Genomic DNA, 16,970 nt, shown 5'->3' on the forward strand with positions numbered 1-16,970 from the left:
ACAAGATAAAGAAAAAAAAAAGAATTTCCCCTATTTGTTGCTCCTATGGTTGCACAAACATTTACTATAATACATGTGTGGACAGTAAATGATGACTCGAGTGTCACAGCTTGTTTTTAAGTTTGCTTGATTAGTTTTTTGGGGGATTTAGGTTAATTTTTCCAAAAATCCTTTAAAACAAAACCTAAAAATTGAGATTTTAACAATGTAATGGTTATCTTTTCATTCAGTATTACATTATATATATAAATCTAGCATCTTTTGACTTCCAGAAGAATTTAAAAAGCTCTACCTCAACAGAAAAGCCAATATTTACACCATATTTTGGTTCTGCTTTATTATAAAGATGGGGCTGACTGTGGACATAAATTATTCTGTGGAATCAATCACAAGACTCAAGTGTTGTGAGGTCAGTTTAGGGATCCTCACTCGTAAACATTCATTTTTCCAGGCTTTAGACAGACATTTATTGGCAATTTTATTACAGGATAAGAATTTAAGTACCTTTAAAATCCTTCAGTCTCACAGTTAACTGTAAATGTTTTTTTAAAGCATTGGCAGAGTATTTTTTTGTGCTGCTCAGCTGTTTGAATGATGTCATGAAATATTTTCCATGCATTTTAATGTGAGATAAACACTTAAACTGATAGCTGGATTTTCTGTCTCGCTGCTTTTATGACCGTCTTAACTGTGTACAGTGTGTCACCAAAACAATAGAAAATATATAGAAGATTGAAAATCTCTAAAGCTGATAAAAACAGAAGTTTTTTTGTGTGAGCTGGAATTGATTAATCAAACACCACCCTTAACAGGCGTTTGGTTCATTCCGACCCTTAAAACTGTAAAGGGTGTTTGCATGTGTGTATTTGAATTGGAGCTTTAGTGGAAACCACTGAGGTGGATGCAGTCAGGGCTGGACACGTCCTAGCAGACATTGTGCTGTCTTTGGCTCTTCTTGGCCTCTGGGTTGGTGCAGCTCGTTTCAGTTTGAGCTTCTTTTGTGTGGGCTGCATGTTTTAGCGATGAAGACAGATCCTCGTGCAGCCCGTTTGTCCTCCCAAGCCCTTGTTGCAGAGAAATGACCTCATAGATCTTAAAGCTGCTGTTGTCTGACCTAAACTGGAGCTTTGTTTCACCAGTGTGGGAACAGGACCACAAAATGCAGCAAAAAGCTAAGATTTTTCTAATCAGATGTGACATATCTATTGGTTTCTTTATATTGTGTTGTTAGTATTTATCTCCCAGGAACTACACTTCTAAATGGCATGCTTTTCTAATTTCCATTGAGTATTTGGGGTGATTGGAAACTTATAAATGTAGAAACAATCATTTTCAAGATGCAGTTTCTAAAAAGAATGCTGTCCAGATATGAGCACATTCGTTTTATTGATAAACAGGTGCCTATTTATTATAACTGAATTTGGACAACCAGCATTTTTAGAAAAAAAATCTTGACATGCTTCAAGAATATGTCGGATGTGAGGGGAGAATCCAATAGTTTTCCAAAATAAAATTTTCTTCAGGATCAGATTATAAATAAAACAGAAAAAATTACATCATGCTTTTTTTTTTTCTGCAGCCCAGTACCAACTGTCCCACTAACCGGTAGAAGGCTCCCACCTGGGGTTGGAGACCACTAGTCTGGACCCCCTAAAATGTAAATGTGTCCTCTAGGTTGTTAAAGATGCAATGATTAGCAAGCAGCATCTATTAAAGTGAGTTCACACTGTTTATTGGACCAACTAAGTCTTAGCTCAGACATTGGACTTTGCTTTGACAGCATTTAGAGGGAATTGTTGAGGATTTTTCTGCCATTCAACACTAATATTTACAGGCCTGACACTATTTTTTCTTAAAATCTTCTGGATAAAAACATTCTACTCATGAACATGCCTTTAGTGATGGTCTTGTCTTACCTCTGTCCCCTGGTCGACCATTCTGCCCATTGGCACCAGGAAAGCCAGGTCTACCAGGAGGACCTTGCTCTCCCTGAGGACCCGGGGGGCCTTTGCTCCCCGGCTCTCCGGGCGGGCCTGGTATTGTTCGGACTGACGTTGATGAATGGAGCGGGATCTGGTTCAAGATTGAATTATAGCGAGACAAATGACCTGCAAGAGGAGAGGAAGGAGGGTAAATATTTTATTAAAAAATATCTTCATACAACATTTAATAAAAACACAATATATCTTTAAAGGTTGAATAAAACATACTATAAATTAACTAAATGCAGCTAAATTCAGACAAAATGGACCTCATGCTAAAGGGTTGCTGGTTCACATTTCAGAATAGGGATTCTGTGTCAGCAGTGGTGCCCTTGAGCAAGACCTTTGACCTCAATGGCTCCACTGAAGCTGCTCTGGGGTTGTAGAGGTATTAATATGGAAATGATGAATAAATGCCGCCCCATGAAAATAAAGTGAATTCACTGCTGATCTCTTAAGTATTAGCAAAAGAAGATGGACGAAAAATTAAGTTAAATCATTCTCATACAGTCTGTGGATCACTTTGGTCAAATAAAGGCTAAAGTTTATTTCTTAAAAAAAATGCTCTTTAAATCTGTCGTGCTTAATTGTTAAAATGACTGCAGTTTTTGGACTCCACAGAAATGCGTCTGACATAAGAATCGGGTAAACAACATACAGCAAACCAATTTACGATGAGTAGTTGGAAAAAACTGAACTGTCTGCAAACAAACAAGATGAGCAATTTAGATGCTGCCAAATATTGTCAAGGTCAAATGGTTGATTGGATTAAATTTCATCAATATATTTAAATTAGTTTCCTGCTGGCGGAGGCTGCACGTCTATTTCCAGTCAGTGTAATAAAAACGTTAATTGTTTATCTATGTTCAGAATTATGTCTATGGACGAAACAAAACAAAGCCATGGCTGCGTTTATCCGTCAATAGCTGTGATGAGTTCAAAAACCTGCTTTGAATAAATGAATCTTTTCAATGCTTTGACTTCCAGTCCGCTTTATGAGACTCATTTTTCTGTACTCAGCGTCGCTGTGGAGGATCTTTCATGGCATTAAAATGGGGAAAAAGACGTGTGTACTTTTGATAAATTAGCAATAAAATATTTTAAAAGCTCATTAAAGAAAGGGAGAGTTGTCTAAGCAGAGGATGTAAAAGTTTAAAGAGGATCTTTAAAAACTTGTAGCCTCAATTCAGATGAGATGAAGAAAGAGTAAAGCCGATATTTGAGACAAAGGAGGCGCAGTTCAAGAATACTTGTGCAAAAAGCTATTGATTACTCACTCTGGATGATCTGCTCACACACTTGCCGTGCTATAGCTCTCACTGCAGCTTGGGACTGAACATCACCCTGCAGAGCAAAAACAAAAATAACAGACTGAAACGGTTTCCTGTTTAGGCAACTGTAGACTTCTCCAGATATGGAGGGATTTGGTCTGCTTTCTTTTTACTTTATATTTACTGTTTTTTTTTTTTCTTCCAAAAATAGCTTTAAAGTTCCACTCTGATCGCCTTTTGATCAATTTTTAAAGTGTCCTCAGTGGTTTTTAATTTTTTTTTGCTAAAATCAACAAACCTGTGTCGTTTTCTAGGTCATAGTTTCTGTAGAACGGCAATAGTTAATTGGAAATTCGCCTCTTAGTTGTGGGCAGGACTGTTGACGCAGCAAAGTAAGTTTTCCTTCATTTCCCATCATTCCTTTGTTTACAATCTCTCTCGCTAACTTACTGCCCCTCACAACCCCAAGCTAAAGGTGCATTCACTCCGAACGCGATTCGCGCGGCGGAGGCGGTCAGTTTCAATGTGAAGTTAATGGAACAGACGTGAATTGAGGCGATCGGAAGTCCTGTGGCGGCATTTGAGCGATGAGTGTGGCGCAAAGCTCTGGTAGCTGCGTGATTTAGACAGCAAAATTTAAATATCTGAAGTTGCACAGGTTGTTATTATGTTATTTTAAGATTAATTTTCTTTGTATAAATTCTCCATCATGAGAAAAATGCTAGATAAACATATTAAAAAATACCAAAAACACAATTTTAATCAAATTAGGCCTTTAATTTATATTTATCACACTAGTTTAGGTCAGATAAAATGATAATAAATTAGGAATAATGTATTCTCCAAATAAAAGTCAGTTTTAAATTGTTCAGAAAAGAATCTGACAACTGCAGCCATCACAAGAAAAATGGTGAGGAAAAACACGGTCAGGCACTCCTGTCACAACACACCCTGTAAGTAAAAATCCAATTCAGCAAAGTAAAGTGGAGAGATACAGCGAGAAATTGAGAGCAAAACAGCAAGAAAACTGTGAAATATGGTGAGCATTTGTTCACAAAACAAACAATCTGGACTGACTACTCTGGAGGAAAATGTAATTTATTCAAAACAAAGTATGAAGTAAAGGTAAGTAATGCAGGTGTTCTGCTTTTGAAAAAAAGACAGCTGCAGAACAGGGCATTCAAATGTGATTTTCTCCAACAGCAGCATGGAATGACTTACCCTCTCCCCCTTATCGCCTTTGGTACCAGCAGAACCCTGCAAAATAAAATAAAGAAATAAAAAGAGGAGAATACATGGTGAAGGAGGGTTATTCCCACAGCCAAACACTACCCGCCGTTCCTCTTTTTGCATCCCAAATTTAATGCTCAGCTGAGCCCCGAAGCTCACAAACACAGGAACATCTTTGGTTTGGATGGAATTCTTTTTTTTTTCTTGCTTTTGTCAACACGATCAACCAAAGGGATTCATATCTGCTCACAACACACTTTCAAAAACATGCCAACACTGTGCGTATCACAGAGTAACACACTGTAATCCGGAGGCACACCGAAGACAAACATGCCACGGCCACAGAACTATGTGCAGTTATAATAAATATCCTCTGTAATAACTTTATTCAAAAGCCTTTGAACAAAGACTTGTTTATCTTGGGAAGACATGTCCTTGACCACCGACTGACTGGCTGAGTCTCCGTGCGAGAGCGGATTAATGAGCGGAGAGGGATACAGATGAGGAAAAGGCCTCAGACTTTATACAGGGGATGTGCTTTAAAAGGCCGGCCAACATTCACCACAGCCACCGAGCTCAAGTTCAAATCTAAAAAAAAAATAAGTCATGATTTGGAAATCTATGAACACAAGTCTTCCTGGTCATGTAAAAGTCTGCTTTCTTACCAAGATAACCTGGAAAATCCAAATCAACAGAGGAATCAAAGTTTAACAGGCACAGAATTCAGATAAAACTATCTTCCCATCATCCCTTGCAAGAGTAAAATATGGTCAAAAAGTGCAGACTATCTACTTTTGGATTCCAAGTGTTCCAGCTCATCTGCAGAGGGAAGAACTCTCACAATGACTTCACTCTGGAAATTCAAATGAGGACAGATGAAGCAGTCCCAGGAGGATTGCTGCTTTTTTTTTTAATATTTCATAACTGGCGAGCACATAACGGCTCACTATCAAGATTAATACATTTTAAAAATCTAAAAATCAAAAACAGACTTTCAATAAAAAAAACAGACATTTCAGGAGGAAAGGTGTTTACATGGACTGCTGTCAAAAGGTTCCTTGAAGCAAAACAAGAAGAGAATTTGGGATCTGTGCGTCTTTATGAACAGAAGGATGCTGTTTTCTTTGTCTCGGAGTTGAGGCAGGTGTGGTCTCTAGTACTGTGTTTTGTGTGGGTGTATGTTTGTGCGTGCACTAGGGAGGGAGTTGGTGATTTATCACCGAGCCTAACTCGCCTCTGGCCTGCAGAGATGATCCAAGAATAGATTAGCTGTCACCAGCACCGCCGCATCATCTCTTCCTGTTAGCGATAGAGTTTGAACCTCAGCATCTTTTCTTCAGCATCCTCGTCTTTGCTTTTCTGCACTAGTTCCTCTTATGAAGAGATAAACTAAATCTGACTCATGGAGCATTTGGAGTTGAGGTTTAGCTAAAACTGTTATTTGTTAATAGTAATTATTCAGTGACCATTTGTCATGAAAATTGTGTAGTAACTAATCAATCTTTCATCAGTTTTTCCAGAGATGGCTCCTCTTTCTAGGTCTGGTTTTGAAGGTTTCTTCCTGATCTTCAACTAAGAGGAACTTTTCCTCTCCACTATCACAGCAGGAGACTACACCCTCAGTGTAACCCCGTATGTGTCTTGAACAGGTTTGCCCATTTTTCACCCACAGACAGCCCAGATCCACTCATAAGGGCAGTTGTGACTAATTAAACAGGTCAGTGTTATAAATCATGCAGAGCAATCTGACCTCACTGCAATGATTTGGACTGAACGGAATGACAAAGATTTTGTATGGAATTGTTTGTTTTATTGTTTGTTTCAGAGCCGTTCTTTGAGACAATCTGATTCATGAATCTGTGTTAGGAAAGTGAATTGAATTGAGATTGTTTTTACTAAAATGAACCTCAAAATCCAGTTTTGGGCTGATTTTTGACAGAAGAACTACAGCAATTTACAATGAAAATGATTAGTTTAAAGAAATAAATAATTAAAAACAAAAAAGCAATTTTGTTCAAATAAAAGAAAATGGAGCTTAATTTATTTTTAGAATCCCAGTCTTAAAAGTCAGTTCTTAGACTTTGATTAAACATTTTTATGGAAGAATTTTTAGTAACAGGTTTGCAATAAATGCTCAGAACCTAAAACTTTAAGGAAACCATTTTTTTAAGCATCTAAGATGGATTCCAATTTGGAAAATCTCTACATTTTGCTTTATTTATTGCTAGTGTCTGAGTTACAAAATAAATCTACAGAGAATGTAGCTGTCAACTGTGGTTTTCTCTTGTTTTTTTTTTTTAGAAATAAAACACAAACAAAGAGAAAATTTCCTTTTTTTTCTACTAAATATGTGATAGTTTGTAACTTTTGACAGAGGTTCACATGACTTCCTTTCAAAATAAAAGACACCCTGTGTCACATAGTTTTAATAAAGTTTGAGTTAGTTTTACTTTTTTTTACTTTAGAGTTGCTATTTTAAAAATCTATATTTTTTTTTTTAACCAGGGAGCAACAGTGGATGAGTAAAAGAGCCACATGTGGCTCTGCAGTCGCAGGTTTAGTGCTTCATCCAGCTCCGTAACCCTTACTGCACAGCTTTATACTAAATAAAATGCATTTGCCTCAAAGCATGGCCTTTAGATGAGTTACAAATGACAAGCTAAGTGTTTTCACTCACTGGAAGTCCTTGATCTCCTTGCGGTCCCGTTGATCCACCTGGTCCTGGAGCTCCAGGAGCCCCAGGGGTTCCCTGGAAGAAGACAGCTTTAGCAAACTGTTCTTAACAGAATTTGGGGGACGGTTTTACAAAATAAAAACAGACGTACAACAGGCCCTGGAGCTCCTTGTCGCCCTTGTGGTCCGGTGTTACCAGGTGGACCCTGAAAGAGAATATAGAACATCCAGCAGGTCATGTACTGTATATAATTTAAGGAAAAAGGTTCTTTCTTTTTTTTTTATTTGTAATAGGGGCGAGAATAACAATGGTAAATAATGACTAAACAATGTTTTAGCTTAAGAACATAAGATCCTCATAACTGAGGAACATGGGATTTTTAGAACACAAATAAGTGCATTTTTTAAGGTGAGAAAAATAAAAATGACCTCAGAGACAGCATGTAGCTTTGATATAAATTTAAAAAAAATGGTTTGAAACTGTTGGTATGACCTAGCATGTTTGTTGCAGGGCAAGTGTGTTTATCTGCCGTATATTAACACAATGTTTAAAAACGTTACGATAGCTTTATTGGTGAGACATTTATGAGTATAAGTAAACTATAAACTTTCACTCAGGAGTTTTTTATTTTCTAGATAAGTAAGAAAATTAACTTTATATGATCCTCCTGTTCCTGCTAATCCTTTACAGAGAGAATCTATGTGAGCAACAGCACTATTTATACACTATTAAAACTCCAAACTAAATATATGATCGTCTTTTGATCTATTACAAAAATGTCCTTCAATTATGATCTGATTATTTTGGCAAAAAAACCCAAAACAAACAAAAAAACAGTTGTTTTCTAGGACTTAGTTTCTGCATAGTGGCAGTACCTTATCAGAATTTGCTTCTGAGTTGCCACAACAACATGTTTAAAATACCAAAAACACAACTTTCATGAAGTCGGTCTTAAAGTTTAATGTTCAACACTGAATGCAAACCATTTTATGTTTCATATTTGGAAATTAAAAGTATATTTAATGTAACACCAAGGAGATACAGCTTATTTTCCACCTTATCAAATGTTAATTACCTAAGATAATATTTATGTTTTGGATCAAAGTAAACATGACAGCCTTCTCAGACAGAAAAGAACCTCATTAAAATGATCTCTCAGCTGTCAGATTTTAAAATTAGTGCAGCTACAGTAATAAGTGGTTAAAAGTGAACCTGATTGTAGTTTTGTCTGCATGTCCGAATATGCATAAGCAGAAGAGAGACTTTCTCAATCAATTAATTAAAAAGCAGATCTTTCCAATAATTACAAATTCACAAGTTACTTTATCCCTAGAAGGAACAATAAAAGAGAATGCATTAAAAAATCTAATTTTGAAAGAGAGAAACTGGTTTTACTCTATTTGGTCTTGATAAAAAAAAAAAAGTAATAAAAGCCGATGACAGTATTAAGATTAATAGCTTTTCTTGATCCATCTCATAGTGAGACGAACAAATACAATTCTCAGAGGACAAGTTGTGTTGTTTCAGCTGATCTATGCGGCTGCTGCAGCACACTTTTAGCTAGACTTGCCTTTTTCTTCGGCCAAGTTTTCTTTGGCTTATGTATATTTTATAAAACAATTTATATAGTGTGGAACTCAAAAGAAATAGTTTTTCAATTAATAGAGGCAATCTATTATCTCTGTTTAGTGTGTTCCCACCAGACAATGTATAGGACAGCTTGAATCTTCATTTCAAACTGATACTGTTTTAATGTAGCTGCCCAATCAAGGCTGTTTGCAGGAATTGCATCACTGATAAATTGTAACAGTATATATATATATATATATATATATATTAGGGCTGTCAGATTGGTCGCGTTAAAAACGCGTTAATCTGACATGGGCTTGATGCCGACAATTTTTTTGACGCATTAATCGCGGATTTTCTCATACGTTCACAGTGTATCCCGCTTTTCTCAGTCTTTAATGTTTTAAAAAACAAAAGTTCATAAGAAATGATAAATCTCTATTTCATTTATTACTGCAGTTCAGCAGAGGAGGAAAAGATTTGGTCCTGACAAAAAATGAACATGAAAGTGTTATGGAAATTTTCTTTTTGATGTTTTTTTATTTTATTTTACTGAACGTTGATTGAAGTTTTGAATTTAAAATGCCCTTCACTTGTACTTGGGCTTTTGTTAGGGATTTTATGTTACAGCCTTTAATTGTTAAGAAAGTTTATCTCAATACAATGTTACAAAATAAAGTATTTCTGATGAAAACTATTAATTTTGCCATTCTTGTTTTCATAATTCAAGGTAGAACTGCTAAATTCCACGAAGCACACATTTTGTTTCCTAAAAAAAGGTCACATATTAATTTGTGATTAATCGCGAGTTAACTCAGGAAATGCGATTAATTGCGATTAAAAATGTAATCACCTGACAGCTCTAATATATATATATATGAATTTTTCTCTGCTTTTGATCAATTTAAAACTGTCTGAGCATATAGGGTAAATGCAACAACCATCTGTTACTTGTTTCTTTACACTATATTTGAAAAATCTTTTTGCGCGTCCTTTTCAGTGTTGCCAGATAGACTCTAAAAACTGCTGGACCCCACAAAAAAGAGTTAATCAGTGAATAATTGGTTATAATTAACAGGATCTAATCATCCATTATTCATCGCTTCCAGTTTTAATTGGAAGTCCAACTTCAAGACCATTTTTTTAATTATATCACATCCATTATTTTTGTAGAGAAAACATTTAATAAAATAAAAATAACAGACTAGCGTTGAACTTTATGGTACACAGACATGAAATCCCCCCGCCTTTTTTCATCAAACATTTAGCACAAAAAAAAAACAGTCAAAAGTGGAAACTTTCTAGTATTTTTACTTTTGAATTTAAGTGAGGTGAAAAATAAGCAAATATTCTTGTGAAACGTAATAAAAATTATATGTTTGAATACAAATAAATAACATTTTTGAATTCTTATACATTTTTATAATTTTTTTCTTTTTTGGTATCAATAAAACATTTTACACTAAATCCAATCGAATCACCTGAGATTACTCCAAAAAGTATTAAGTGATTTCCTTCTGCTTTTAAATTTTTTGCAACATTAAAAGTTAAAAAAATATATAGTTTATTTTTCTTAAATAACATCTCCAAAAACACAATTGTTTTCCTTCCTGCCTCACCTTTTGTCTTTTCAGTGCATCTTTATGGCCAGATGATCCGATGCCATATAAGTTACAGATTAATGTGAATACATTTACTAATAAATGGAAAGTGAGGATGTGTAACAAATGACAAGGATGTAAAAAAATTAATAAAGCATTATATAATAAGCACACACTGAGTACACAAAATACACACAATCAACCCAGTTAGCACAAGATTGAGCAAACTGCTGTGAAGCAGATCTTATCCTACATCACCTTACAGCCTCCAGGAAATACATAAAAGATAGAGATTTTATGTATGAAAATGATTAAAAATCAAACATTTGAGGTTGGATTTACATAGCAGATTATTTGACTTTTCTTATTGTATTTTATTAGTTGCTCACAATGCAAAGATGCTTACTGGTGAGGCACTGGCTCACCTGCCTCCCCTGACGACAAGTCTCTGCTGAAACTTCGTTCAATAAGGAACTAAAAACTACAGAACCCCCACACACACCCACCCAAGTTATGTCCAACCCCTAAAGCAATTTCTGCCTGCAAATTTAGAATCAAAACCATCTAACTGTTCTCTTTTCACATGTAATGTATGTATTTTGTGAAAATGGGGGGGAAAAAAAGATTAAAAAATAGAAAAAAAAACTTTGACCAAAAGTTAAAAAAAAAACACAAGATGGCAATTATTAAAAAGAAAAATGCACAAAATACAATATATTTACACTTTTATTTATTTATTTATTTAATGTATTTATTTATTTTATTTAAGTATATGCTATATAGCACATGTAGTGGATAACAATAATAGCAAAAACAGCAGAAATACTTATATATATGTAAATGTTAACATTTACCCTGTCAAGCCTGTCACTTATCTCTCTAATACATTTGCATACAGCAATGTTTTATAGCGTTCACATTAAAACTTCTCTTTAGTTTGCACATACAGTTAAATGCTTATTTGTATAAAACAAATTAATTTAGCTAGGACACAATGAGTGGAGTTACATTTTGTTTTTTTGTTGTTTCTCTGTTCAGTTTGGTGAAAATTGAATTAAAAAAAAGAATATGACAGAAACTGAGCAGCACAGTTGTGTTTTTGCAACTGTTTGGAAATCTTAATTTAAATGATCACTTGGGAAGCAAGTACAAACCATCAGTAGTCTGTTTGACTATCAAAATAAAAGCTTTTTTCCCCATAAACAAATAAGTATTACTATAGAATTATTCGTTCTTCATGAAGAGCAAGTGAAGTCCACTTCTGTCCAACATACTAAGAAGAAGCTTCATCCAGCAGACCTCCTCCTGAACGAAACCTCATGACAACCATGAAAGACGGCACCACTGATGGGATAAGCGCTGGAGCTGCTGTGAGCCAAACAAGAGACAGCAGATGCATCATCTGCAGAGACGTCCTGCACTCAGGGAGCCGGTCCACCAGGAAACTTTTCTGGTATCATGTTACTCATGTGTTCAGAACTCTCTTCAGCCTCCTGCTGACGCTACCCTTTGGCTGCCTTTGTGCTTCGGCGTTTAGAGCTCAGCTGGGCATTGTGAGCTCCACTACTGTCAGCACCAACGGCAGCCATCTGGCATCACGGAGGCTTCACAAATGGAATCTCATCAACTGTGAATGTTGTTTTCAAACCCTATGCAGAGCTCGGCTAACAGCAGCCGAGGGAGGGAGCCTGCAGTTTTATGATGAGCTATAATTCATACAGACAATCACAGCTGTGCATGAAGATAATGCGATGGCTTATTTTCTTACGTTTCTTTAATTTGACTAAGCCTTCATCTAATGACAGAGTTTATGCAAATGATGCGGTTTTTTTGACATGCAGTGGATTACAAACCTGAAACTGGAAGAATGGAGTCACGACAGGCAGAGTTCAACTGTACCTCAGCCTGCAGCTGCAGAGCAAATCCATCATAGATGGCAAGGACAGGAGAAGTGGACAAATTGATGGGGGATACTAAGAAAACATCTGGAATATAAGCAAGTGGCTAAAGCAGAACTCTAAAATACACCAGAACTAATGTGCAAAACTCACCACAAGGTGCAAACAACGTTAGAGACCAAAAACCAAAGACAGCACGTGAGAATCCAGACACTCTGTTGAAGGGTGTTCCAAGAAGACAGCACAAAGAGGCCTGGAATATCTCATGTTCCCAATCCAACGGCTTAAAAAATTGTATGTAATATAAAACACATTGAGGTGGTCTGATGGCACAACCATGCGCCTCTGCCAAAGATACTGGACCGGCGCAGGTTATTGATGATCTGACAGGAGCCGGAATCTGACGGAGGAGCTGTCTGGTCGGCTCAAATTCAGACAAATGTTTGAATGGACGGGAGGATTTTTCACGATACAGATGGATACCAACTCAAAGCTCACCAGGAAAACCTCAACCGAGACTTCCAACGTGGAAATGTTCAACATTTTTCCCATAGCAACGTTATATTTGAAGAAAACAATACTAAAACTGCACTTTTTTTATAACTTAAAAAAAAAAACAGACGGCATTTTAAAACAGAAATTTCAAGTGTTTCTTTAATATATATATATATATTTTTAACAAAATAAAAGCCTTTTTGGTCAGTGAAATTTCTAAACCTTTTTCTTGCCTTTTCTTCAAGTATTGATGATGATTTTTAACTTGTGGAAAGAAACAGTAACATCAGTAACACCATTCAATAAAATATATATATTTCTTATGAATTATAATTTTAAAGCGATCTATAACTCCTGCTTTCTAGCTTAGAGTATATTTGTATTTATTGATACAATTTCAAAAATATGATTAAAAATGTTGCCAAAGTCACTGTAAATCTTTGTTCACTTCAAATGACGACTTTTCTTTAAATAAAATTGTTGAGTAAATAATATAATATTTTCCCTCTGATTACTCCATAAGCAGCAAAGCAAAGAGGACATGAACAGTAGAGCATTGCATCTTACTCTGGTACCCAGAGGGCCGTCTCTACCCGGGGATCCAGGACTCCCAGGAGCGCCCTAAAGAAAAACACAGAGATGGTTACATAAAAAAAAAAAAAAAAAAAAAATCAACAATAAAACAAAGCAAATATAGTTGGAAAGAAAGATAAACCAATAGCACCAATAGTTTATGTTAAATAAGGCAAAAACTAAAGTAATGTATTTTCTTCTTAAATGGTTCAATACAAAAGATGGTCCACAAACTGATTCATAAAAGATTCAACCAATTATTTTACTATAATGAATACCATCTAGTTATGTATTATTTATTTGGCATTACCCAAAAAAATGCCCTTTTATTAAGACACATTCTTTCCCCTACTGAATCTTTTAACTCTCTGGTACATAGTGATCACTGCAGCGACAGACACTAAAAAGTGTCTCTTTGTTGCATTGGTTTCTGAGAAGGATAAAACATTCTTGTCCAAGACTTTCAGAATTCATGGATCATCTGAACAACAATCACAGAGTGTCTTAATTCAAACATCCAAACCAGCATTTTGGGACTTTTAAACTGTTTTGCTCTTTGTGGTAAAAAAGTGTAAATGTAATTTATTCAGGAAGTACTTTCAAAAATAAGTTTTCATATATTGAGTGCACACAACACATATCCCTGCTGTGGTTCACCTTCAGAGAATTGTAATTGACTTTGTCGAAGAAAGCTTGCTTTTTGATTGGACGTCTTTTTGTTTGCATCAAATGGACATAAAAAGACAAAAACAGAAGACACACAACAGGAAGAGAAACGGACAAAGTTTGACAGAAATAGGTTCTTTACTTCTAATCAATTTAATACTTTTTTACCAAGATATCTTTGGTTTTCAAATAGTACTGGTGTTACTATCAGTACTACTTTTTGATACGTATCTGTATCTTTTCCATCCCTAGGAAAACCCTCATATTGTGTTTAAATTTGGTATTTTTGTCATGAAATCGTTTCAAAAATGCTCCATGGCTCAGTGTTTTTGGAACATGTATATTTGTTTGCCTGTCAACCAAGTACAAAAGGATTTTACTTGTCATTTAAGCCTCATAGTTAAGAGAAATATTACATACAATTCTTTTTTTTTTAAGTTTCAAATGTAAAATTTGGAAATGTGAGAATTCTCATTCATGTCTGCTTTCAAAAGCCTAATTTAAAAGGTTTTGAATAATGAAACAGACTCTATGTTTAAAATTGTTCAAATGTTTTTTTTCAGTCCTGTTAATTTTTCAGTCCCTGGTTTTTTTTTATTTTTGTCTGGGTAAAGCTATTTCCAAGAAAAAGCAACAAAGTTCTTGTGGTTTATTTTTCTTAAATGGAAGCCCATAAACTTTCAGTCCCAAACGATGATTTTTTCTAAATAAAAACATATGTATACAGACAGTTAATCAAAAGTCAGAACAAGAGCCTTAACTGTGCAGAGAAAGACATAAATGTGATCTAGAGGGAACAATCCTTTACTCCAGCGATTGAACCTGCTTCTTCCCCTCATTTCCCTTTGATTCCCCTCCCTGCAGGTCGGAGCACACTGTCAGTTCCGAAAGGCGATAGATTAAGTGTTAACGTGATTAATCTCTGCACTTGGGTGAAAGGCTCATAAAACAGGACAGTTAACACTAGTAAAGGTTGTCCAAATTACAGATCAGGGTCACAGAGGACAAGACTTCAGCTGATTAATGACGTGCCATGGCTTACATGTCGGCTAATATTCATTCTTGCTCGACAACTGGACTCTCCTTTGCTGATTTCACTCTGAGAGCTGAAGAAAAAGTCTGTGCAAAACACAGACGCTACCGGTGGATATGAACTGGTGCCAGTACAGCAAACCATTTCCAACTCAATGGAATACACCATAAACAAATAGTCGTTTCTGAGAGATGTTTTGCACAATAGTTAATCACACAGACAAATAAAAACTGTCAGTAAGTGAAATTTACATTCTGCAAGTCTTTACAGAGGCAGATCATTTGTCAGCAATTCATAATTTAAACCTTTTATTCCTAAAAACAAAGTCTGAGTTAAGAAAGTGATGTTTTTGAGCTGCTCTCATAAATAACACAAGAGCTCTGGAGGCTCCCATGTTTCCCCTCTGCACCACACACAGCCATTCATAATTCTCTTTCTGACAAAGTACATTATTAGTCAGTAACACGGTGCAGCACAAGCCAGAACTGCCAGCTTTTATTAATAGGAGTGTGGAGGCAAAGAGAGCCAGATAGTGCTGCGCTGATTTGTTGCATCTCTGTTGGGTTTAGTTTCTCTCTTCATCTCATGGGAGGGGGCGCCATGGCTCCCCCAACAAAACTACAACTAAATGAATTCACTGATTTATGTCTATAGAGCATCAATTAATGGTATTAAAACAAAATAAAAAGTGTTTTTAAAAATTTAAATGAATTCTCTTTATTAGCCTTTTTTTACAGTAAAAATAACAGTATTTCTACAACCTCATGGTTGAAGGAAACTGTAGGAAATTGCCTTTTCTGTTAGAGCTCGGCGTGCTGACGGCAGACTGATGTACCTGACATTATCCACTGACAGAGGGAAGCACTGACTGGAACTGGCTGTCCTCGTTTGCCTTTTGGCTTTGCACCAGAATCCCCCAAATGTCACCCAAAAACAGTTTATTTAAAATAGAGGCGTTCAGTCCTTTACCCCAGTCAGCTCAGAAATAAATGACTTCACATCTGATTGGTTCTCAGAATGTCTGTCTTTGGTGAATGGGGAGTAAAAACTGTGTTACAACTGTGGTGAACTGCAAGTTTATGCTTTAGTCACAAAGGCCCTCATGGGTGGATATGGGTGGGGTCATAGTGGACTATGCAACATGTAAAATATGTGAGATGAAGGCACGCCATACGAATTTTGCATTTATTCTAGGCCCCCCACACTCCATGCACTGTGTAAGGGGTCCACAAGTGCTGTCCACGTGATAAGTGCACACTAGTTGGTGCAGCTTGAGTGTTATATGAGGAAATCACACAGAGCACACTTTAGACTTTAGATGCTGAGCAGGGACTCATTTTAAATCAGTTCAACTCTCAAATCTTTTCACTTGAAAGGAGAAAACCCCATAAACACAAAGATAGAACTTGAGTGTAGCATAGCTTCATCCTGCAAAAACTTTGGCCACTTTTTTGCATCTTCAAGTAGTGAAGACGGTATATTCTTTTGGAAAATTAGAACTTTGATTTCCTGTTGCGGATGTGCAAGACTGCTTAGGAGGGAACCATCAAATTAATTCACTATTACTTCCACTGGTTCACTGCCCAATATCGGAGATGCTGCTAATAATTATTCACATCCCAACGATTTTATTAGATTGCTTTGTGCCCGTGTTTTTGGGGTCCCCACTGACACATCCTCCTTTCTCCAACTTTCAAGTGAATCTTTGTGCCACATCCTCACTTCAACAATATGCTTCTCTGGGCAAAGGAAATGAACAAAAGCGCTGCACGTGAGCACTCTATAATTACTTCCTAGAAGAATAACACCTGCTAACAGAGAATGACAGAAGCATGTGAGGAAAACCAGCAAATTTGACAGATGAGCAGCACAGAATGAAGCTTTTCATGAAAAATCTTCCCCTGATGTGGTTTATCAATTTTTTACAAGGCTGCAAATAAAACGCAGGATTGATTTGATTAAAGAACACTCAGTCCAG

At 36.1% G+C, this 16,970-nt stretch overlaps 1 protein-coding gene across 3 annotated transcripts in view; it reads right to left on the reverse strand.

Moving 5' to 3' along the window:
• col14a1a (collagen, type XIV, alpha 1a) overlaps nucleotides 1-16,970 on the reverse strand; it is a 130,152-nt gene that overhangs the window by 6,871 nt on the left and 106,311 nt on the right. For all 3 annotated transcript variants that reach the window (XM_024267014.2, XM_024267015.2, XM_024267016.2), the window contains exons 40-45: nucleotides 13,288-13,341; nucleotides 7,309-7,362; nucleotides 7,161-7,232; nucleotides 4,475-4,510; nucleotides 3,260-3,326; nucleotides 1,917-2,108 (exon numbers count right to left, since the gene is read on the reverse strand). In XM_024267014.2, the coding sequence (XP_024122782.1) occupies nucleotides 1,917-2,108; nucleotides 3,260-3,326; nucleotides 4,475-4,510; nucleotides 7,161-7,232; nucleotides 7,309-7,362; nucleotides 13,288-13,341 (475 nt within the window). The remainder of the gene's footprint in view (nucleotides 1-1,916; nucleotides 2,109-3,259; nucleotides 3,327-4,474; nucleotides 4,511-7,160; nucleotides 7,233-7,308; nucleotides 7,363-13,287; nucleotides 13,342-16,970) is intronic.

Source organism: Oryzias melastigma, linkage group LG16 (genome assembly GCF_002922805.2).
Source record: "Oryzias melastigma strain HK-1 linkage group LG16, ASM292280v2, whole genome shotgun sequence".
NCBI classification, from domain to species: Eukaryota; Metazoa; Chordata; class Actinopteri; order Beloniformes; family Adrianichthyidae; genus Oryzias; species Oryzias melastigma.